This window comes from Lethenteron reissneri, chromosome 8 (genome assembly GCF_015708825.2).
Source record: "Lethenteron reissneri isolate LAM-NWPU_2019-01 chromosome 8, ASM1570882v1, whole genome shotgun sequence".
Lineage (NCBI taxonomy): Eukaryota > Metazoa > Chordata > Hyperoartia > Petromyzontiformes > Petromyzontidae > Lethenteron > Lethenteron reissneri.
In genome coordinates, this window is record NC_083786.1 from 878300 (window position 1) to 903080 (window position 24781).

Genomic DNA, 24781 nt, shown 5'->3' on the forward strand with positions numbered 1-24781 from the left:
ACAGTCGATCAGGAGATAAGTGTATGGCGGGGTAAACTGGGGGTCCACCCACCCCTTCCAAGGTCTCTTTAATCTTTCTCAAATGAAGGCCCTTCATGCTGCAGTGGTGTGAGGTCCACCTCCATTACCTGTTGTTCTGAGTGCACATCAAATAATGATAACATTTAAAAACTTCTTGTGTTTTTGTCTTTCACTAGGTCAGAAATCACCTGAACACGTCCCATCAGAAGGAGGGACATGAGCTGCGGTCCTTGCTGGGAGGAAGTGACTTCCAGGTACACACAAAGACAAAGATCCACCGCATAGCCTGAACAGATTGTTCGGGCTCGTGCTGTTAGCGAGCACCTATGAAGTTCGCACCGCACACAAGGGGGTGGGTGACCAGCACCACGCCTGACCGCCTTTGTCTCCCCAGTGGCGATGTGTACACACAGCACCATATACTCATTTGAGGCTGAGTCGATTTAGGGGAGGCCCAGGACCGGTTCAGATTATCGTCACTGGTGTTGGCCGTTAGCAAGAATTGAAACCGGGTCGCTCGTACGCACAGGCACGCCCTGTCAGGTTATTCAGACAGCCATTGCACACCGCGGTGCCTTGAGCACTGGGTGATGTGGCCTGGAACATCTGTGCTGTTTGTGCCTCGTGTTTTACCTCCATAATAGCAAAGGAACCCATTCCCACAGCGTTTTAAAAACTATCTCAGTTCCCTCCACTGGCTTCCCATTGCCACAGAAAGTTCATCTGCAAGATCGCCTGCCTATGCCACCGTGCCTCTACTTTTAGTCATCCACTGCATCTCTTCTCGCTCCTGTCACCCTGCACTGCAGCTCATGGTAGAACTGTCAGCAGCAGCAGTGCTACTCGCCACATCCTCCTCCTCTTACAATAAGCACCAGGACCACCGTCACTGTTGGCCGTTGTTTCTCCATAGCAGACTTCTCCATCTGGAACGTGGCTACTATATCCCCCTGCACATTCACAGCAGCAGCGATCAATCTACACCGACCTTTAAGAGACACTGAAAGGCCCCGTCTCTTTCGCCCGGCTTGTGAGCGACACCGAGCCTGCCTCCGCTTCTCAGAGTCATGGTCACGTTTGTCGAACAAAATATTGTGCTCATTACAAATTATATTTTCGTTATTATCATTGTCATCATCTCCGTGATGTGATCGCACTACGAGTCGCTGCGTGTTTGGTTGCGCAGGCCATGCTGTTTGTGCACGACGCAGTGGCCCAGCGGGAGATGTCCACCGAGGCGACGTTGGCGGGCGAGTGGACAAAGCGGCTGTCCCAGCACGGGGAGGAGACGGTGCGCGTGGTGCGCATAGACAAGGCGCGCGACGTGCCGCTGGTACGTGCACGTGGCCGGGTATGGCCCTCCTCAAATCAGGCCACGCTCCGATCTATAAAGCGTGCTCCACAGCAAGAAGTGCCTGGGTTCGATTCCAGTCTCAGGCACCTTTCTATGGCTGAGTTGTTTGTTCTCCCCCTGTTCTGCAGCATGAGTGAGTGAGTGAGGAGTGTGTATGTTCTCCCCCTGTTCTGCAGCATGAGTGAGGAGTTTGTATGATCTCCCCCTGTTCTGCAGCGTGAGTGAGTGAGTAAGTGAGGAGTGTGTATGTTCTCCCCCTGTTCTGCAGCGTGAGTGAGTAAGTGAGGAGTTTGAATGTTTTCCCCCTGTTCTGCAGCGTGAGTGAGTGAGGAGTTTGTATGATCTCCCCCTGTTCTGCAGCGTGAGTGAGTGAGGAGTGTGTATGTTCTCCCCCTGTTCTGCAGCATGAGTGAGTGAGTGAGGAGTGTGTATGTTCTCCCCCTGTTCTGCAGCGTGAGGGAGTGAGGAGTTTGAATGTTCTCCCCCTTTTCTGCAGCGTGAGTGAGTGAGTGAGGAGTTTGTGTGATCTCCCCCTGTTCTGCAGAGTGTGTGAGTGAGTGAAGAGTTTGTATGTTCTCCCTCTGTTCTGCAGCGTGAGTGAGTGAGGAGTTTGTTCTTTCCTTGTCTTGCATGGTTTCCTCCGGGTTCTCAGGTTTCTTCACATAACACAGTTGATATTTGCCAAAACATGCCAATTCTGAAAAAAAAAAAAATTACAAAATTTGGATGACACATGGCAACGTTGCCGCTTACAGCGGAAACATAGCAGAACCTTCATGAAAGAGAGTTGAGATTTGGCCTTTACCCTTGCTGGGTAACCGAGTGTAATGAATTCAAAATACAATTGCCCTGTCCACTTAGCTGTCCACTTAACTCTGTCCCATTCCGATGACGGACGTATACGTCATCAGTTTTTCTTCCAATTCCGTTCTGGTGACGTACTTGTTTGTCATCGGAAATAAATAAAATTATTTAATCGGTTCCGAGGCTCCCACAAGGCCATACAGGAGGGCGTGTGGCACAGTTTGGCGCCAGCTGTGGTCATGTCGCTTTGGTCCTCTGCGATGAGTACAATGTCTTTATAAAACAGAGGCGCTTTTGCGCCTCTCTAAATAAAAATGAAAGCTAATCGCTGGCGCGTTCCGAGATTCAGCAGTGAACGGGACCCCCACCCTGCAACTTGCAGATGTCTCGGAATGGGAAAAGGTTCACATTTTGCTCGCAGCAAATATTCTTCAGAGCACTTTACATGTGATGAGCGGCTTAGTATCAACATCTCATCTTAAACTTGAAAAGGGGACCCCCCTGGTGGCAGCTGTCCCTGTGTGACACAGGGTGACTCAGCGCCCCGGCCTGCGAGCGGGGCGGTAGTCTGCTGGTAGGGGTGGGGGGGGGAACGACGTTGCCGCACGTGACCCTAAATGAGCGGCGGTGGCCCTGGTGGACGCAGGGGGCGACGGTGCGGAACGACGGGGAGTCCGTGGTGATCAGCCGTGTGGTGCGCGGGGGCGCAGCAGAGAAAAGTGGCCTCCTGCACGAGGGAGACGAGATCCTGGAGATCAACAACATCCCCATGCGGGGCAAGGACGTGAACGAGGTGTTTGACTTGCTGGTAATTCACCCGCCTCCCTCTACTGCGCAGCGTTTGTCTCACGGGCAAGAGGTGCCGCACCGATGGGTGGGCGTGAGGGCATTGTCAAAGGCAAAGTGGTCTCCTGTTGAAATGAACTTCGAACCGTTGGTGCTCATTTCCTGTTTACAGCCCTGGATTTTCTCCATTCCTATGGTGGGGAAGAGTCTATCCATAGGACAACTACCCTTTATTTCCACAAAGTGGTCATCAATATTATCTATCCTGGGAGGGATGATAGGTTGAGTCCATCTCCAACCAGGATTTGAACTCACGACATTTAAATTTGAGCAGCTCGCTCTACCCTTGAGCCATCTGACAGGAATTGTTGCTTAATGAGTAGGGTTTTGTGGATAGGGTTTTGTGGGTAGGTTTTGTAGGATAGGGTTTTGTGGGTAGGATTTTGTCGGGTAGGGTTTGTGAAAAACCGGGGGTGGGGAATGTGTCTTTCGTTATCTGGACAACTATCGGATGAGGTTCAATCTTAGAATAATATCTGATGAGGTATTTTGAGCAGAGCCGGGATCCGCAGCCCAGTACCCAAGTGTGTTTAACCGGTGGAGGAAGGGTGATGCACACGGGGTGTGGGGGGGTGGCGGCGGTGAGTGCTGTGCCAGCGGCGTGCTGCGAGTGGCGACGCTGAGGAGCAGCGTCGCTCGCGTCGAGACAATGGTGGAGGGTGGCTCCAAAGCGGTGTACGTGTCCTCCGCAGGCCGAAATGCACGGAGTTCTGACGTTCGTCATCATCCCGACTCGTTTCCACAAAGCTACACAACCCAAAGAAACTGTGGTGAGCATCGTTTAATTACTTTTGCACGAGCACATGAACACATTGCAAAACATCAGAGCTATTGTGTTATCCAAAAGTCTTTCTTGGTTTTGTTTGGTATGTTGGTTATGTTTGGCTACTCTGGAATGTTTGGCGCTGGTTTGCTCAGTATGTTTGAAAATCGGCATGAATATATGGCAGGTGCTGGTTTGGTACAGGTATGTATATTCAGTCTTGGCTCAATATTGGCAACCATGAATGTTTGGTGGTGGTTGTTGCCGGCATGCCTGCCAAATGTTAGTTTAATACTGGCATGCTTGCATGTTTGGTGTTGGCTTGGTATTGGTATGCATGTATGTTTGGTGTTCGTTCAAAATTGTCATGCATGTGAGTTCGGTGTCGGTTTGGCAGTGGCATGCATGAATGTTCGCTGTCGGTTTTGTACCTGTAAGTGTTCTCTGTGTTGGCTTCGTATTGGTATGCACGTGTGGCCGGTGATGATGAGGTTTGGTGTCGGCATGTTCGCATGCCAGTGTTTGGGATTGGACCGTATGTTTGGTCTTGGATTTGGCATGAGCATGTGTGTACCATGCTGTTTTTGGCATTGGTATGCTCGATGTTGGTTTGGTAATCGTACGATTGTATGTTCGGTGTTTGTTTTGTGCTGGTACCGCATATGCGATATTGGTTTGGCGCTGCATGCATGTTCGGATGTTGGTTTGACATTGGTATGTGTGTATGCTGGGCACTGATTTGTTATTGCTACGTAATACGGTCATTGGTATGTGTGCTCGGGGCTAGTGTGGTATTGGTTCGTATGTTTGGCATTCGTTGGGTTTTTCCATTTGTGCCACTGGCCCTAATCCTGCGGGTGCGTTCAAGTGGGCAAGAGCACTCTGCCCTGGCACCACGAGGTGGGAGGTGCCTCTTATTGAATGGCGTGTCAGGAGGGTGCTTTGTTTTTTTTTATTTAAATGGGGGAGGAAGCCACGCATTGTTTGCGAGACGGCTTAACCGAGATGGACGCATGCTAAAAATGAATTAGCATGGGCGCCCGCTGCATTGGTCGTGAATGTCTGCCATCTTGACACAGTCTGACATGGTGCCCCCACCTCATGCTCGGTGTGGCAGCTCCCCTCAGATGCCGCACCCTGGGCTAACAGCTCGTCCAATAGAAAAGCGCTTTTCCCATTGAACGCACCCCTGGTGAAAATGGAAGCTCTTATCTGTTTCAATATTACCTCCTCGCCACTGTCAGAATTTCCGTTGCCTTTTCAGTGTTTCTGCATTATGTTTAATTTTTTTAAGTTTAGGTTGAAACAGTCACATGACAAAGAGCTACGCTTTCCAAACTTGCAGCACCATCTAATCACCCTTCAACACATGTTTTTAAACGATGAATGCTAGCTGATGTGTGCAAACATCACAGCGATACACTCCATTACTCCTGAAGTGGTTATCTGGCTTGACCACCTGAATGTGAATTTTTTGTTGTTGCTCTGCATCTACATCAGTTAATAAAAATAAATTTGGGAAACCTCACAATGCTCTTTTACGCCAACGAGTTGCATTGACATGTAAACTTATCTTCTGGCTACCAACCACATAACTTCTCTGTGGCAGCCTTGGGCAGAAGGACCTTATTACGGTCGCCCCATGTGCACCTGTGCTTCCGTGTCTGTTGTTTTACTATGAAAATCAGAACCCGACTTACGGTTGCCATGCTGTTGCACTCCACTAATTGTAAGGGTCAGTGCCCGTAGCCCTCATTTTGAATGACGGAGGATAGAATGCGCCAAAGAGGATGACGCCTCGGGAGAGGCAGCGATGAAATGGGACCCGTGCAGGAGTGGGGGATGGATCGTGGTGGCACAGTGAGAGATGGTGATGGCGTGGGGAGAGAATTATTCAGAGGCTTGGAAAGCTACGCACGAGCGAGAAGGCAGTCGAACCTGGCGCCAACAAATGCCCAAGCTCTGCCGTCCTATATTGGGATCTTTGGACAACTCCATTCGTGAGTGTTCTATACTTATGGGAGGAAACCGAAGTACGCGGAGAAAACCCACGCACGCGAGGGTGGCCTTCACTCAATCTCTGTCTGGAGGGAATAACAATGGAAATCAACCCACTTGCTGTACTGCCGTACCCTGATGAGGGGCAAGACATGGCAACCTCGACACCTACGGGTGGGGAGGGAGTTTTTTACGAATGCGCGCGTGATCCACCAACCCTCGCTTGCAACACAGGAGCGCGGCATGACCAACCTGCACCCAAAAATTTGTTTGGGTGTGCCACCGTGTTCGCTCAGGTGCACATGAAGGCCCTGTTTGACTACGACCCGCTGGACGACCCCTACATCCCGTGCCGCGAGCTGGGCCTGTCCTTCCAGAAGGGCGACGTGCTACACATCATGAGCCAGGAGGACCCCAACTGGTGGCAGGCGTTCCGCGAGGGTGAGGAGGTGAACCAGCCACTGGCCGGCCTCGTGCCAGGTAACGGCACCTTCCCCTCCGCGGGTTCACAGCACCGACCGCTTGGGGGTCCCGCTCGTTTGGGTGGCCTGTGTGGCCGGGTTTCTCGAGGCCAAGTTCCGGAAAGGCTCTGTCCAACCGTCTTGACATCCGCATGTCAGGCAGATGGACAAAGCCTAACGCATTAATGCTTACAACCTTCATTGGACAGCAATAAATGAGAACATTTACTATTAAGCTTTGTATTTGTGTCCGACCGGACAACCGAATGAGTGGATACAGTATTCAACAATATTAAATACATAAGTAATATTAAAACATATATAATTTAAAAACACACTTTATTGAAATATACCATACTAGTAATGGAAGAACTCCACGACTCCAGGAAGTGGCCCCGAAGCTTGCCATAACGTAAGAGACCGTGGTGATTTACAGCCAACGTCAGTTGAGCGTGGACAATTAGACCCAAGCCGAAACATAACATATAAAAAATAATGTTGGTAAAAATATCTATTTTTCATTTTTAATGATAGAATATAGTGTTGTCATCAGTATGACATAAGTATATCAAGTTTGCAGTCGACACCACATTGGGAAGTGGGTAAAAATTTAGTTACAAGATTTGAGGATACAACAGAGTGAGTTAATAAAAAGCGTGTAATAAAAACATGCTGTTTGTTGCATTAAACGTAACGTTTTGAGCTTTTAACTGAGAAAGGAAGCTAGCGGCCGTGCTGTTTGATTTACCGGCGTGGCGGTTGAAGCAATGGGGCAAGCTTCTCATCTCCCACACCCCTCCCCCCACCGTCTCTCCACCCAGCAGCAGTATAAATCGTTACACCACAGTCGATCGACAGGTCGTGTGGTGGAGTAAAGTGTGGGTACATCTCCTCTTTCCTCCTAAGAATCCACTGGAATCGATGACCAGTTCCTGAATTTTGGAACCGGTAATATCAGTTAACTAGCCCAGTTTATGATCCATATTTATTTCTGGGTCAGGGCCACTACATAGCAGTTTCATATGACATTTTTTGCCGTTAACCCTCCACCATGACAGAAATATTGGCATGGACTGGCCTCGCCCAAATTCACATGTGGATCATGTTGGTGGTGGCTACGAAAGCCTACGTTTTGAGTGAACCCAATATTTATCATTCATATTGTAGGCTTGAATTTCATGCAGCCGCCCCTGTGTGCCTTAGCAATGGATCTTCTATGTAACTCCCTCTGTGATTTTGCACCACTGCCAACCCCAGCTTGAGCTGGACAGCTGCAAAAAGAGCTTCGTAGCGGTTAGCGCGCTACACTACGAACCTGGCGACCCGGGTTCGATTCCCGCTCGCGACAAACACCAGTGATGATTATCTGAACCGGTCCTGGGCCTCCCCTAGGTCGACTCAGCCTCGAATGAGTACCTGGTGCGGTGTGTAAACATCGCCGCTAGGGAGACAAAGGTTGCCGGGCATGGTGTTGGCCACCCACCCCCTTGTGTGCCGTGCCGACCTTTATATGTGCTCGCTAACAGCACTTGCCCCTACAGTCTGTTACAGGCTATACGGTGGATCTTTGTAATGGTTGGCGCGCTGCGTTACCAAACAGGCGACCCGTGTCGATTCCCACTCATGGCAACCACCAGTGAGAATTATTTGAACCGGTCCTGGGCCTCCCCTAAGTCGACTCGGCGTCAAATGAGTACCTGGTGCGGTGTGTAAACATCGCCACTTGGAGTGGTGCTGTCCACCCACCCCCTCGTGTGCCGTGCCGGCCTTCATAGGTGCTCGCGAACAGCACTTGCCGCATCAGTCTGTTAAGGCTATAAGGGGGATCTTTGTCTTTGTCTGCGATTGTGTGGATGATTTGTAGGGAAAAGCTTCCAACAGCAGCGGGAGGTCATGAAGCAGACGGTGGAGGAGGATGACAATATGGAGAAGTCGGGTGAGCGAGCAAGGAAACAGTGGCCCCTTCTCTTCACTCGATCACTCATCCCTGTTCGCCGCGCTCTCTACGCGTCCCTAGACCGGAGAGGCAGCCTCGATCCTTGCGCTCCGTCGTCACCGCGTCTCCACTGCGCAGCACCTGCCACCTCACGCGGTTATCGTGGCTTTTTAAAGCGCACGGCGAACGCGAGATGCGCGCGCAGTCGATCGGGGTGCGTCTGGAGAGCCGGGCACCAATGAGTCCTGCTCACCTGTGCTGCACATTCCCTGCAGGAAAGCTGTGGTGCGCCAAGAAGAACAAGAAGAAGAGGAAGAAACTTTACGGTACGGCATGGCACACGGTGCTCACGGGGCCGAGCCTCGCTCATCGTCACCGTCTCTCACCGGGCGGCAGCGTAGCGGCGGCGCAGTGGGGTGACACTCGTGCCGTCTCCCAGCAACAGCGGCCTGCGTTCGATTGCCAACTGGGGAACCCTGCTGTGTGGAGTTTGCTTGTTCTCCTCCTGTTCTGCAGAGTGAGGGAGGGAGTGAGATTGAGTGAAAAAATGGTTGCCTTAGTAGCGAGATGTTATTTCCCTACCCTAGTGTAGGGGTGTTAAAGAGAGGGCCCGTTATGCATGGCAGCCTATGGAAAACAAACACAGTGGGCGGGGCTACGTAAGTGCACGAGCAAGTGCCCTCTACGACGTCCGAGCCAGACACCCTGGGGGGGGCTGGTTCGAACGTTATGATCCCCCGGGGCCCCACCCCTCAGGGAGGGGTTGGGTATAAAAGGGGATGTTTCAAAGGGCTCGGCAGTTATGTTTAAGCTAAGGGAAGAAGATTGAAGACGTCTTAGATAGAGCCCTGGACTCCCCTGGTTCGATGTCCTTTTCAGGGCCGGACAGGATTGAGCCAGCGGCGTGGTCCCGAAAGCCAGAGCCGGTGCTCTTGTAAGAGCTGGTCTGGAACTCCGGGTACCGGGCCCGACTTACCAGTGTCGGGCCAGTTAGCCTCCCCTAGCCCATTAGTGGAGGATTCGGGGCTAGGACAGAGTTAGCTAGGGGTGTATCCCGAGTTATACGGGTGAGGGGGCCGATACCCCCTCGAGTGTGTATATGCCCACTGTCATATTGTGAATAAACATACGTGTGCCTCAACCTCGGCGTCAAGCGTCCTCACCGGTACTTCACTAGTATGCAGGAGGTTTTGGGTTCGATCTCGACCCTGTCGATGCCTGTATATGTGGGGTTTGCATGTCTCTCTCCCCGTGGTTGCCTGGATTTTTCTCCGGGTCCTCCGGTTTTTCCTCCCAATTTAGAATCAACATGCCTTTAGAGTTTTTGGCTGCTATAAATGTCCATATGATAAGCCACTTTGTTAAGCTATCATTTATGGCCAGGTCACCTCTGAAAAAGTGGACTTAACCTGTAAAATAAAGAATAGTTTAGTTTAGAATGTGGGTGAGTGAATATGTGAGAGTGTATGAGTGTGTTAAAGTGAGAGTGAATGTGAGTGAGTTTTCATAGTTTGTATGTTCTCCATCTGATCTGAATGGGTTTCTTTTGAGTTCTCTGGTTTCCTCCCTTCGCTAAAAAAAAAACATTGTAACTGGTATTGGCCAAATATCCCAAACCTGCAAATGACTCGATTGGGATTCGACACAGCAATATTGCCCACCACCACCACAAACACCTGGCCAGTCCCTCCTGAAAAATCGTCACGAGACGCAGTGAGCCTACCCTGAGTAAACACGAGCAAGGGGCAAATAATGAACAAATGGTCATCTACGGTTGACACGGAAGGTGAAAAAGTCTGCGCTCTTGTCCGCTTGTGCTGCGTGTGCAGAGATGGATGCCGATGAAATCCTGACGTACGAGGAGATGGCGCTGTACCACCAGCCTGCGAACCGCAAGAGACCTATTGTGCTCATCGGGCCTCCCAACTGTGGCCGCAACGAGCTACGAACGAGACTCATGGAGAGTGACGCGGACCGTTTTGCTGCCGCAACGCCCCGTACGGTCTCGCTCACTCACACATTAACACACTTGCTCATTCACATACACTCGCTCATTCATTCACATACACTCGCTCGCTCACTCACGCGCTCACTCGCACACTCGCTCACTCAAACACTCGATCACTCATTAACTTTCTCACACGCTCGCTCATTCACACACTCGTTCACTTACTCACACGCTCCCTCATTAACGTGCATTCACTTGCTTGCTCAATCACACACTCGTCATTCACATTCTTGCTCACTTGCTCACTCACACACACTCGCTCACAAACTCGCTGACTCACTCATTCATGTACATTCGCTCGGTTGCTCATTCATACACTCAAACGCTCATTCACACACTCGCTCATTCACACACTTGCTCATTCACATACTTGCTCATTCACACACTCGCTCTCACACTCAACAACAACATCACCACGACGCTTGTGCGAGGCTATGTGCACATTGAGGCCACGTGAAATGTTGAACGCCCGCTGGCAGGAGATCACGGGGCAGACCCAGGTGCCACGGCTCGACTGACTGAGATGACTGGCTGATGCACCACCTGTGCCCCCTGCTGTGCCAACTTGCTGTGCTTTAGCCACCCGGCGCTCCGCTCGTTGTTGTGAGCATCGCTCCTCCGCCCTCTGTTGTTGTTGGAAGGCGACTGCCCAGTAGCGTCCTTTATGAGCCTCCTCCACAGAGGCCGATCCTGACACCGCTGGTACCAGTCATCAGCAAGTCCACTCAGCTCCTCCTGTACCATGTCACTCCATCTCTTCTCTAGCCCGTGTCACGCCCGTTTAGCCCTCTCTATCCGGCCGAACAAAAGCTGTTTAGGCATGCAGTGACTGGGCATGCGGGCAACCGATGAAAAGATAATGCCGCTTGACTGATTCGGAGTGAGTCCTTTGTTGTCAAAACGGAGCCAGTCATGAGCACACTGCCCAGGTATGGGAAACTCCACTCTCTCCACAACTGCCCCATCACCAATTGGGAACTGTGGGGTGGAGTGTCCGATGGTATAAAATACCCAGGCAGGTGCTTAGTTTTGGTGGGGCTGATGGTAAGGGCCCCACCTCTTAGTGGCACGCTCCAGGTTCAGCAGCAGCACCTCCAACTCCTTCTCTGAGTGAGAGGCAATTACCAGATCATCGGCATACATAACATGGTTGACCAATAGGAAGCCATCCCTTGACCGCAGCCGGACATCGATCAGCCTCCTATTGTATCTGTACCAGATGAAAATTCCCCTGGTACAGCCATCGAAGGCTTCACAAACTTAAGTGGAGGAGCCCCGAGGGTAAAGATTCAATCTCTTGGCTCTGCCAAATGAGGTTTGGCCAGGAGATGTCATAGACGCCTGTCTCCCTGGGGCCTCTGGCACAAGCTTATTAATTAGATATTTTAGAAGTGGTTTTGTGGTAATTAATTGAAGGTGGTTATAACCGCCATGAGGGGGAATGGCCAATCTAAATTGACCCTCCCCCCATGGCACTGCCCACCACAGCGTTGCCGTCCGGCACCACGAGGAGGTAGGGGGTTGTTTTTGCCGGGCTCACACACTGGCTCACAGGCTTGCTCAAACACACACTCGCTTGCTCGCTCAGTCACTCACATATACTTGGTCACCGACTTGCTCACTCGTTTGCACTTACTCATTCACACTTGCCTCGATCACTCACAAACAGTGGTGCAATAGGCAAAGAGCCTCCTTATAGCCTTCACAGACTGTTGGGGCAAGAGTTGTTAGCGAGCACTTTTGAAGGACGGCATGGCACATGGGATGGGTGGTGAGCACCACACATCGCACTAGGTTCTCAATTAAGGCTGAGTCAACCTAGGGGAGGCCTAGACCGGTTAAGATATTCGTCACTGGTGTTCGCCGTGAGTGGGAATCGAACTTCGGTCTCTGGGTTTGTAGTGCAACGCGCTAACTGCTACACCACCGCTCCCCACACACACGCAATCACACACACTCACTCGCACGCACTCACATGCACGGACTCACATACTCACTCACACACATGCACTCATTACACTCATGCTCTCTCATTCGCTTACTCACACGGTTACACACACTCATTTACTTACTCGCTCACACTCGCTCACTCACATGCTCGCACGCACACAATCATTTATACTATTGAACATTTTTAATACTGAATATAATCAACATTACGAACACAAATCTACTCACCTCAGCCGCTGATTGGTTGAAGCGCATGGAGCGATTACATCTTGTCGTCTATGTTGCATGGGGGACCTCAAAGTGCCTTAATGTTGCATGCGAGGTTGTCTTCTTGGCAGCTGCTTGGCTGGTGCAGTGGGAGTGATGACATCGTCCCTAGCAACCGCTGTCATGCCAACAAGCATTGCCGTCTCACTAGGACCCAAGTATGCCCTTTTTAATTTGTATGTTTTCTCCAACGGCTCTTCAGATCTTACGACGATCTCCGCCCGGCGGACTTGGGACGAGTGTTCGGGGTCGCTTTGTGTACTTGGGGCCCCTAATCGTTGTGTGTTGGCTCGCAGACACGACGCGTGGCATGAGGGACAACGAGGTGGACGGGCGCGACTACCACTTCGTGTCACGGCAGGTGTTTGAGGCGGACATTGGAGTTCACAAATTCATTGAGCATGGCGAGTTCGAGAAGAACCTCTACGGCACCAGCATCGACTCGGTGCGACAAGTCATCAACTCGGGCAAGATCTGCGTCCTCAACCTGCACACCCAGGTGAGGCACACGCGGTGGTGGCGGCGTGGAAAAAGTTTGACCATAATCGTCGTCATCGTCATCATCGGCAACTCAAGTCAAGAGTGACTTCCTGCTGCTCAAATGAACATTGAGATATCGGTGCTCATCTCTTAAGAGCCCTGCACAGCCCAGTGGTGGAAATTCCAAATTCCTTTTGTGGGGGTCAATGAGTCTTGTCTCAGAGGATAACCACCGTCGATTTCCACACAAAGTGGTCTCCAATACCATGGACCTGGAGGGTGGGATGATGGGCCGAGTCAACCCCCAACCAGGACCTCACCTCGCGTAATTTTCCGATCGTAAGCTGCTCGCAATGTTGCAGAGGGTCACGGTCCGAATGTGTAGCCCCTGCCGCCCTGGTTCCAAATTTTCTGACTTTGAAGAATTTTCTGAGGGGGTATTAGCCAAAAAAAAAGAAAAATACACAGAAACTGCTGCACAGTGGACGTTAAAAGATCCCCGTGACATCATTCGCAAGGGTAGGCCTTTGTGTGCTGGTGTCATGGTCCAAATTTGCAGACTTAGCTGCAAATTGCTAGATTGAAACATAGGTGTCAATCATTGCCCCCTGACTTGGAAAACTTGGCAGGACATTCCTCGAAAAGCCATGAGATTCATCAGTGAAGCTTACCTGGTAATAATAATATAAACCTACGGGATGGCGTGTAAGTCCCGACACCTTACTGCTCAACTTGATGTCTGAAGATGTGCCTCATGCAGCACTAGAGATCACTGCAATGAGAGCCTGTGTTTGTTTTTTGTTTTCAGTCTTTGAAGCTGTTAAAGAATTCCGATTTGAAGCCGTACATTATTTTTGTGGCACCGCCGTCACAAGAACGACTCCGAGCCATGATGGCAAAAGAATCAAAGAACCCCAAAGTGAGTGCACGTTTCTTGGGAATTATATTTCACTTACGTTGGCAATGAAGCAACAGGTGTTTACCACTGAGGGCTATCATCATAACCATCGCTGACCCGAACTCGGTGGCGAGATGTTAACTACCTCGCCTGGTATACAGGAGGTCGTGGGTTCAATCCCGTGTGATGCCTATATATTTGGAGTTTGCACATTCTCCCCGTGGTCGCATGGACTTTTCTCCGGGTCCTCCGGTTTTTCCCTCCATATTTAGAAAGATGCTTTACAGTATTTGGCTGCTATAAATTTACACGTGATAAGCCACTTTGTTGCGCTATTATTTGTGACCCGGTCAGTTCTGAAAAATAGCAATATAGCTCAGTGGGCCTTACCTGGTAAAATAAACAAACAAAAAATGTAGTTTTAATGGTATAGTTTAATTAGACAAGACAAAAGTCAAAGCGATTTTCTGCTCAATGAGCTTATTTCAAGGCATTGCATGAACCCTGAAATCTCCGCATTACATTGCACTCGCTTTGCATTCTGGAAATTGGCGATGTACGTGGTGATGTTTCTGACGGCGTGCGATGTGCAGCCAGAGGAGCTGCGGGAGGTGATCGAAAAGGCCCGCGAGATGGAGCAGGGCTACGGCCACTACTTCGATGGCATCATCGTGAACGCCGACCTGGACAAAGCCCACCAGGAGCTGCTGCGGCACGTCAACAAGCTGGACACTGAGCCACAGTGGGTGCCGTCCTCGTGGCTGCGCTGAGCATGCCCTCGAGACCCCCCCCACCCTCCCGACTCAACCGTGGATAGCTGTCGATGCGTGTAATGCGGTGTGAATGGCTGTCGAGAGTACGCTTTCACGAAAATGCTGCTGGAATTCGAGTTGTGCATTGCGGTGCCTTTCAACAGCACCGGCCGTTCACTCACTCCCCCCATTTCCCACTGCCCAAGCTCCGCTGTTGGCCTTAACACGGCTGCTGACAGCAAATTTCACGAGGCCACACGAGTCTAAATCCCACGTAGCGTCGCAATATCGTTCCGTCAATGTGAAGGGTGCTCATGTTCATCCTGTTCACCACGTAGATCAGAGGAGCACCGCGCTTGGCTTTTGCGCAAGCACAGCGCTGCCGCGGAGGACTCTTTAATACAAATTTACAGAGTTTCTGAGTCGTTGGCATACCCACGATTCAACCGGATATTACAATGTTCGTTGAAAGCGCTGCTTGGCTTGATAGTCATAACTTGATATGAGGAAAAAAATGTGTATAAATTGGCTCGTTCTGTGGAGTCTGGTAGTAATCTTGGGATATCATAGGGCGACGTGTTTTAATACCTTAGGCCGCGGAATAATCTGAACAAATTTGTTGCGAAGCTCGCCAAATTGTTACGTAGCCTAACCCAAAAATCTATTATGAATCATATCGGCGACGAAACCCTATGTAGCAAGTTCCCATGATCTCAATCTTCGTGTAATCATCATCATCCCGTCTCCTACTTGCCGGTGCAAACGTGGGCTCTATGCAAAATTGGCCGCACTTAAAATATCAACACAAAGGCCTATTATATTACACCAGTACAGATCGTAGCACCGGTGCGCGTATCATATCAGCATTTGCGTGTATGACTCGGGCGTAGACATCACACCGCACCGTCGGTGTAGGATGATGTTCACCCGCATGCTTCCTGGTGATGCTCAGCAGCCCCGGGAGTCACCAACCCAGAGAGGGGCTCCGTGGCCTTGATGGTTCCTTCAGAAAGCGTCGTGGCTAAGGCTGTTGATGCCACCCACATTACAACACCGAGACTGATTTGTCAATTTAACACCAGCTGAGAACCAGCTGACATTCTTGCTTTTTTTATTATAATCGATTGGATGATTAAACGTTGATCAATATCTTTTGGACAAGTAACTTGTTTTAAAATTTGCTATGATGACATAATGCCTTACAATTTTGAATGGTGAAGTTACAGGTTATAACATCCACTTCACATTTGGTAAATGAGAATTTCTCACTGAGACCATTAAGCAACACCAGGAATTGAACCAACTACAATTAATGTACCAGAACCGTTTCACTTCCATGAGAGGTCTTCTGTGCAGCATTGTGTTGCCAGGAGAATTCTAAGTGAGCACAGTTATCTTGTACTGACGATCGGTAATGGTTTTCTTGTACTGTTGATCGGTAATGGTTATCTTGTACTGATGATCGGTAGTGCGAATTTATACACGGTGCTCCGCTACGTTGAAACGTGGAGATACCACGCGTTGTAGAGCCCTCATCCTGGCAGCAAATATCTATCAATGTCCTCGTCGCTCAAACGAGCAATGGGGTGGCACTCGTCTCCTTTGGTGGCTTTGAGCCAGTGGTGGAAATTCCACCTTGCCCTGGAGGGGTACAGTCTCTCCATTGGATGATCACATTGCTGGGATTCTCACAGGACTGGTGCTTATCTTTACCCTGGGGGATGATCGGCTGAGTCGAGCAACGCAGACGTCAGCGTCGTGGAGAGTACAAGTAACAGAATAACTAAACGGAAGATGTGCCCCCTTTCCATATCTGTCCCTCCACATAAAATACAAGTAGACTTTACTTTGTATGTATGCATGTTGAACTTATGTCGTAGTCAGCCTTGCTAATCGGAGCATTCCACCAGCCACACGGCCTTCTGGGAATGGTTAATTTAAGCAAGATTGGTTGAACTAAATGCATATCTCGGACCGAAATCTAACAAAGAGTGTCTTTGCCTATAAACATCTGACAGTTTATGAGCTTTTTTTCAAGTAAGCCCGATGACACACTGAATGTCGAAACTGGCCCAGAGTTTGCTTGTGTTGAACCATTGCTAAAAGTCTGCATTTCCAGGTGGATCTGTAAAAAATTATATATTTTTGCATATGTGGAGGAGGCATATGGTTGCTTATTGGTCTTGTCTCTTGAGTCAGCTTTGGCGAGCATGTTGGTGGTGATAGTGGTGGGAGTAGTGTAGCGGTTATTGCTGCGCTGCGCTACGAACCCGGCGACCCGAGTTCGGTTCTCGCTCACGGCCACCAACAACATTGACGATTATCTGAACCAGTCATGGGCCTTCCCTAGGTCGACTCAAATGAGTACCTGGTGTGGTGCATAAAAACATCGCCACTGGGAAGACAAAGGCGGTCTGACGTGGTGCTGGCCACCCACCCCCTCGTGTGCTGTGCCGGCCTCAATAGGTGCTTGCTAACAGCACTTGCCTTAACAGTCTGTTAAGGCTATATGGGGGATCTTTGTCTCTGCTAGTAGAGAGTGCATGGTGGCGGTGGTGGTTGGGATGGTGGGGGTGGTGGTGGTTGGGGTGGTAGTGGTTGTAGTGGTGGTTAGAGTGGTATTGGTAGTGGTTTGAGTGGTAGTGGTGACAGAGGTGGTATGGAGGTTAGGGTGGTGGTGGTGTTGATGGCGGTGGTTGAGGTGGTGGTGGCGGTAGCGGTGGTAGTTGGGGTAGTGGTTGGGGTTGGTGGTGGTGACGGCGATGGTGGTGTGGAGGCCCCGCTGGGCTGATGGCCGCTCCATGATGCTGTGTCCGCATCCTCTACCTTGGCTCACAGAGCTGACGTTCCGCGTTCACACGATTGGCAGTGGCAGCAGCAAGAGTGGCCGATATCCGGCAGCGAAACCGCCAAACGTGATTGTACGCTACAGATTTGCAACATTTTCCTGCTGCTAATAATTGGAATGCTTCGACAAGACACAGTTTATCTTGCACCATTGCCACTGTATGCAATGAACATTTTGTGGAACAATTAAATTTTTGATATTTTGGGTTTCGGGCATCTGTAAAATATTATTTTTAACGGATTACCTAAAGAAAGATGTATGTATATTTTTGTCGCAGAGGATCGTTTATATAAAAGAATGGTAAATTATGCAAAATGTGAAGGGTTTGTCTAGCCAGATTTTAAAAGCATTATCAGTCCGAGTAAAATCACGTGGCCTCGTTGGTCGCTTGAGCGACCATCACGCCGCAACAACGAGCAGCAACAACGAGCAGCAACTGCGCAGTGCCGTGAATACGCAGTTGGTGAATAGCAACTGCGTTGTACTCGCAAGTTCAAACTCATTTATTACAATAGGTTGTTACGCATCCTCGTGTGTCTCAATTCAGTTTCAGCCGTAACTTTAATAACAAGTGATAAATGGTAGGTAAGAGGTGTCATTGGAGTTCCCCCATGAAGCCTGCACCAGGTGCTGGACAGAGCAAATGTGCCTGGAAAACCTGGCCTTCACGATGGCCATCTTCAGGCTATGTAGGCCCGTTGTATTGTTTCACCAATTTACACGAACGAAGTTATTGTTGTTGGTTTGTATTACCATTGAGGTTAGTTCTCTCCTGCGCCAAACTAATATAAACTGACTAGGAGCATGTGCTGGATAAATGAGTCGGGTTTTAGATTAAGGAGCCACTTCCATGAAGTAGGGCTCCCGTACCATGATTTCACAGTGTGCCGTGACGTTTCAGTACTTGGCGACGGAGCAATATACATTACCTGTTGATCCATTCAGTGGGTTTCTATCGTCACGGACATTGAATCCAGCCTATTGATTCCCTCTACAATGAACGACGTAATCTGGCGGCAAACAACGATGTACATAATACAAATGTATTGCGTGTTAAAAACAAATGTCATCATAATCGGAATTACAAGTCAAGCTTATTCTAAATCACATTCTTGTCTTAAAAAAATATTTTAATATTATAGAAAAATCCACTCTACACACACGAGTACAGTTCACACCCGTCCATTACATTTTTGTCATGGTCCATTCTAAAAGCTTGCGACGGCTGTTGAATGCGCGCCTATTGAGTCCGTCTAGTCTCCTCGCTGTCGATTCCGCAGGTAGTCTGGCAGCTTTCTCTGTCTGCCCGCTTAAAACTTCTTCCCACCGATGTTTATTTAGCATCGTGCTCACATCGGCCTCTGTAGGACATTCTCATCAACACAGCTGGGCCCACTGTCATCGCCGCATTTTATTTCCTCGACAAGATGCGTTGGTTGGAACAGCTCTAGCCCAACCGGTCAGCGGCCAACGCCTGCACTGAGAGGGTTAAACAACTCCATATCACAATACTTGAGGTGGAGACGTGTGGATAGTGCTACAATAATGTAATCATTGAACACAGAGATGATGGGGTTTTTTTAACGAAATAAATATCTGGAAATAATTAGTGGGTGGTTTTGACGAAAGTTTTTAGTTGCCGTTTTGAGTTGTTAAAAACAGCCGAGTATTTCCCAGACCACAAGGTTAACAAAAAGACGTGCACTTTGGTGCAAAGTATAAACACAGAACGGCGCCCCAGATGACGGCCCCACAGTCTGTGGCGTGTTCCTTTCCCCCCGCCATCATCTGCCCTCTCGCAGCCTGCAATGTTTGCCCCCCACCATCACTCCCCCACCACCCCTACCACCCCCACCGCCGTACAACAAGTCTCACTACATCCCCTCACTCCCCCACCGACTTCTCTAAGTAAAGCGACTCTAACCCACCTTGAAGATGCTGCCTGCATGTGCCGGTCAGGGCAGCCGCCCTGGGGACCTTGGGAGTGGCTGTATAAGTGGCCACGGACTGCGACGATTTGTTCTGCTTCGAGTTCCCCCCCACCGCCACCACCCCCACCACCCCCGGGCGACGCGCGATCGGTTCGATCCACCCGCATTGGGATGTGAAGTCGTCTCTCTGGCTCACACATTGTCTTCAACATTAAACCGATTGGCATCTTCTCGACGTGAAGCAGTCACTGTCGTGTTTAGAGTGGCAGGGTGGAAGCGCAGTTGGACGTACGTCGAACTTCTTTCGCGCCATACGTAGACAACTGTGCTCATCGGAAGTGGGGGAAAATGTTGCGGCATTTGTGCCTCGCGGTAAGAATGGACCGAGGTTCGAATCCTGCTGTCCGGGAATCGGCATCTGTGTTCGGATAGCAGAAATGTATTTGTGCCGAGCTGTGGTACAGGTATTGTGGTGAACCTTTTGGCAGTTTACTGCACCGTCTTAATACACTTAGGCTGAGAAATTCGTCCTGGTTTGGCTGCGCTCGTTGTGGGGGTTAGAAATGGCCACTTGACTCAGTCGCCTAAGGCTTCTCACAGAATCACAGTTGCAGCGCTGTTTCAAACGCACCAGGAGTGATCTGTAGAACCTTCTTCTCCAGTAAAGGATTTAGGAACGTGTGGAAATGTCTCCGTGGAGTTGGATTGACGTGCATACCGATGAAGATCGACCGTCGGTGACTGTTAAGTCCTGCAGTGAGCGTCTACAGGAGGCTTCACTCTCAGCCGCGCTGAACCTGCGTGTAGCCAAAGCCTGGCCACTACCTTCTGAGGGCTTGCCGCGGGCTCTCGCTCGGGCCACACGATGGATGCTTCCTTGGCACCTTAGCACTGTGTCGCTCACGGCTGGTTGTTTGCAGATGAGGCGATGAGTTGAAACCCACAGATGCGTCACCTTTTTGACCGTCGGGAATATCGCAACCAGGCAGTTCGAGCAATAACCGTGCATAGCTGTTAATATTGACTGTAGACACGTGTTGTATTGAAATAAATATGATAGACTGGAGGAACCATGTTTGTATCCTTTAATTAATAATATATTTTTGAGTTAGGCAACTTAAGGATCTGGCCAAATCTGTACTATAAGACCCTCCACCACTCAAAATGGTCCAACAGAGTACGATTATTTCACGTGGCAATTAATTATTGTCGTGTCAGCTCACCGGTGATTTGGAGAATAATTTTCACATTTAAATTTGGAACTGTGCCAAAGCATCTTCACGACAAAATCCAGTAACATTTGTTGAGGGTCTTACGTCACAGATTTGGCCAAATCATTTCACGTCCTACCCCCAAAAGCAACTATGAATCATAATACCGACTACGAAAACCTGCTTGCTAAATTTGTTTGATTTGTTGTTGTTGGCTGACATCGGTTAACTACAACGCTGTTGTTTTGGAATAATTATTTCCCCGCGAGTAGCAGTGCTTATATTCAGAAAGCATTGCTTCCTCGTTTTGTGAGAGCAAAGAGCACCCAGGACTTAGCGCGAGAGCTTCATGCAGCTCCTGGTCGTGGACGTAGACCCGCTCGTGTCCGCATCCCCATCGCTGGTTCCATCTCTGGTTCCATTGCTGGATTCATCGCCGGTTCCCTCGCCGGTTCCATCGCTGGATCCATCGCTGGTTCCATTGCTGGATCCATCGCTGCTTCAGAGGATCGTGCACGAGTCGTACTGCCACGAGCGGTCATCTAGGTTCACTTCCTTCGTGTAAAATCTTTATAGAATGTAAGTACAGTGTATAGCAATGTTACTCTCGAGTCTCTAATTTGAAATATATTGCAAAATAGTGTATATTGTACTTATTCATAAAGTGTATTCTTACTATTGTTTAGACTTACATATTATAATTCCTGTTCATATTTTTACGTAGTCGCGTCTCTTGCATTGTCTCATGACTTCTCACGAGGCAATCGTCAAGAGCTTCTGGAGTTGGATAGACGGAATGGCCGTAGACGGCTTTGATATGAATCCCGGGACGCTGCGATTCTTCATCGAGCGTCGTTTGCCGACGAAGCGGAAATTCGCACGTCACGTCCGACGTGTGAAATGGCATCAACCGACTTATACTACTCGTTCATTGGACACTCGTGAGTGAGGCTTGCAGCGGTTTGGTTTTGGAATGAACATTTTATCGTTGGTTACCGCATACCGAGGGGCATTTGGGAATGTATGTTTCCTTTGTACAATGTTTTAAAAACTAGAAATGTAAACGAATCAGTATTACTGTGTAAAGGGTTGTTGTTAGCACATTGTGTGTTTTGTAGTGAACGTGTTCCATTAAGGTTGACGCTGTAAATCCGTTCCGAACCTCTCTGCGCTGCTTCATCATTCCACGGTTCCAAGCGATTATCCAGCTATGCAGCTCTTGAGAGAATAACTCCTTTGGAAATTTCACAAATGAAACAAATAAAGTATTCCCGTTGTTTTATTCTGTGTGCATTGCCTCGTTGCCGTTGTGCTGCACGTGGTGTCTGTGCGTGTGAAGGGCAGCTCATGCCTAGCTTGTCCCCACGTCACACACCCCGCAATGCCCAGCTTGTACCCACGTGACACACCCCGCAACGTTCAGCTTGTACCCACCTGACACACCGTAACGCCCAGCTTGAACCCACGTCACACACCCCGCAACGTCAGTTCCCACAAGCCCTCAGGAAAATGGCAGCCACGATCACAATCAAAATGTATGCATGTTAAATGAATACATATATTGTTGACAATAAAAATCAAACAGCATATTAAATCAAACAGCAACAAATAACAATAATTATGAACTTGTATTTAGCGGCGCTGTTCATGTAGCTTATAATTGGAACACCGCTGTCGAGTTTGCACGAACGTGCGGGAAGGGGCAGCCAGAACCAACAATACCAACAATTGCCCAAGACTAAAACAGCAACATCGAGCGCTACCATCCCCTAGGGCACAATATGAAGTTGTGCTCGCAAACGTGAGTCACTTCCTCGTTCATTCTCATGGACTGTCACTGAAATATAACGGCGTTTGTAAATGTTCGACGCTTGTTGTAGAGGTTCGGTGGTTTTGAATTAGGCAGGCCGCCCCGGTTATTACTACCAGGTTTATTATCAAAATGGGACCTTTTTTGCCAGTTTCAAAGCATGAAAAAATAAGAATAGGTTTTACCCTTTCTGGCAATAAAACAGGTGTTAAGATATTATTGGTTCTTTCGGTAAAGTCACGTAGCATATGAATCCCTGCAGTCACGAAAGCTTTAAATCAAAAGGTGTTAAGATGTTCAAACACCTATATAGAAACCTTTTTCAAGGAATCAAGTCTGCATTAACCATACGTCCTTGTGGTGAACATGCAAACAAACATGCTCTGATAATATTTGCATCGTCTTTGAAACTGGCCGACACCAGAGACAGCCTTCTTTAGGGCCTCATCTCACCAGTGTCAGACCAGAGAACACCAAAAGGCGAACAGTACAAAGACAATGCACTATGAGAGCATTCATAGCTCGGGGTGAGAAGCTACAAAATGCCAATATCAAAGTATGAAAAAAAATAGGTTTGACACTGGTGAGACAAGGCCCTAAAGAAGGCTGTCTGGTGTAGGTCAATCAGTTTCAAAGACAATGCATATATTATCAGAGCATGTTTGTTTGCATGTTCACCACAAGTACGTGTGGTTAATGCAGACTTGATTCCTTGCAAAAAGTTTATTATCCATAAAAAAAATACTCTGCGCTGTCCGCTTCGAAGTGGAGGTTAAAGATCCCCCGACGTCGTTCGAGACGAGTGCAGCCATTTGTGCCGGCGTCACGGTCCACATTTTTCATTCGCAAAAATGACACTGCCCATTACTCAGTTGTGATCACACGCAGTGGCGACATTGCCTCCTGCTGTGAAATTACAGCAGACTCTGAAACTACAGAAAGCTTGGCGCCTTCCTTCATAATAACCCCCTGGTGTAACAACGATAGTGCCAATACCAAGTGTGCCAGGTGATGGGGCTTTCGTGCTTTGGGACCAGCCCCTGGGAGTCTGGTAGTGCCAAGTGTGGTCGCGGGGGGTGGGGGGGGTGGACCCTACTGGTTGATGACGCGCTCGATCCACAACATGAAGGGAGCCGTGCGCGTGTACACGCCGGGTTTTCCCACGTCTCCGCAGCCGATGCCCCACGACGTCACTCCCTGCAGCACCCAGCGCTCGGCCTGCATGCACACCAGGGGGCCTCCGCTGTCTCCCTGCAGCCAGCAACCACGCGGGTTCGAGTGTACAGTTGATTTTGTTTAAACGCACAGCCATTCTCCCCTTGCACTAGAGACATTGCACCGGAGTGTGGAGTGGACTCAACGCGGTGGATGATTGTTTCGGTCACGTGGGATTACGCTGCCTGTTCCATGTGTGGGAGTGGATAGGCTGTTTCCTGCACGTCTGTGCTAGTGAGTGCAACACATAGTTGTAGGATTTCACGGCCAATGTTATCCGTAAGAGCTTTTTTTGGGTTAGGTCGCGCAAATATGAATGTGTCGTTAAACCCGCCACCACCCGACACAGTCAATTAGTAAGGTTTGTCGCGTGAACAAAATGTGCCAATTTGTGACTACTTCAGCACACCAGCGTGTTAGAGAGTAAACCCACAACATTTACAATTACTTGCTGTGTCGGGTTGTGGCGGGTTAAATTACATTTATATTTACGAAATCTAACCCAAGAAAAACGTCTTATGTGGGTGAGTGCATCTGCTGGTCATCTCAGTCAACCCATAGCATCTGTACGTGGCCTCAAAGTGCACCTAGCCTGACAGGAGCGCCATGGTAATGTTACTGCCCCTTAGCGACTATTGTTGTGTGTGTGGGGAGTGGTAGTGCACTTGTCGTGATTCCATCACAACCGAAAATTCCTGACGTTATGGACACAGCGTGCATGACACCGACAGGAAGTAAAACAAGGCCCCTGATTGGTGCTTAACGGGCCTGAAAGGGGATTGGTTAGAGGCAGGAAATTGAAGGGATTGGAGGAGAAATACAACATGGAAAGTGCGAAAAACGGAGGATGATTGACAGGGAGGATATTTGGAATCCATTAGGAAATGTGGAAGGTGATTGACTGTATGAATAACAGGTCAGGGAACTTTTGGGAATGGGGCTTCATGGATATATAAAGGGAAAGCGAGAGAGTTCGGAACGCTTGATGAAAAGGGAATCCTTGGAAGAAATAAAAACTCCTATATTGAATACGACTGTGTCGGATGCCCACTACACACTGGTTCGCGAACTGCGCTACGAACCCGGCGGACCTGAGTTCGATTCCCGCTCACGACCAATAACAGCGACGAATATATGAACCCGTCCTGGGCCTCCCCTAGGTCGACTTGTCTTTCAAAATGAGTACCTGGTGCGGTTTGTAAACATCAGTACTAGGAAGACAAAGGCG

At 49.3% G+C, this 24781-nt stretch overlaps 2 protein-coding genes across 3 annotated transcripts in view; one reads left to right on the forward strand and one right to left on the reverse strand.

Annotated features, from left to right (window-relative positions):
* Positions 1-21810, forward strand: part of PALS1 (protein associated with LIN7 1, MAGUK p55 family member) — a 39063-nt gene extending 17253 nt beyond the window's left edge. For both annotated transcript variants that reach the window (XM_061577943.1, XM_061577951.1), the window contains exons 5-15: positions 198-275; positions 1208-1354; positions 2826-2987; positions 3718-3795; positions 6083-6266; positions 8112-8183; positions 8459-8509; positions 10013-10180; positions 12705-12907; positions 13697-13807; positions 14380-21810. In XM_061577943.1, coding sequence (XP_061433927.1) covers positions 198-275; positions 1208-1354; positions 2826-2987; positions 3718-3795; positions 6083-6266; positions 8112-8183; positions 8459-8509; positions 10013-10180; positions 12705-12907; positions 13697-13807; positions 14380-14556 — 1431 coding nt within the window. In that variant the 3' untranslated portion in view covers positions 14557-21810. The remainder of the gene's footprint in view (positions 1-197; positions 276-1207; positions 1355-2825; positions 2988-3717; positions 3796-6082; positions 6267-8111; positions 8184-8458; positions 8510-10012; positions 10181-12704; positions 12908-13696; positions 13808-14379) is intronic.
* The window catches only part of LOC133359512 (plasminogen-like), a 63637-nt gene continuing 60651 nt past the window's right edge, over positions 21796-24781 (reverse strand). The window contains exon 19 of the mRNA XM_061577931.1: positions 21796-23589. Within this exon, the coding sequence (XP_061433915.1) occupies positions 23431-23589 (159 nt within the window). The 3' untranslated portion in view covers positions 21796-23430. The remainder of the gene's footprint in view (positions 23590-24781) is intronic.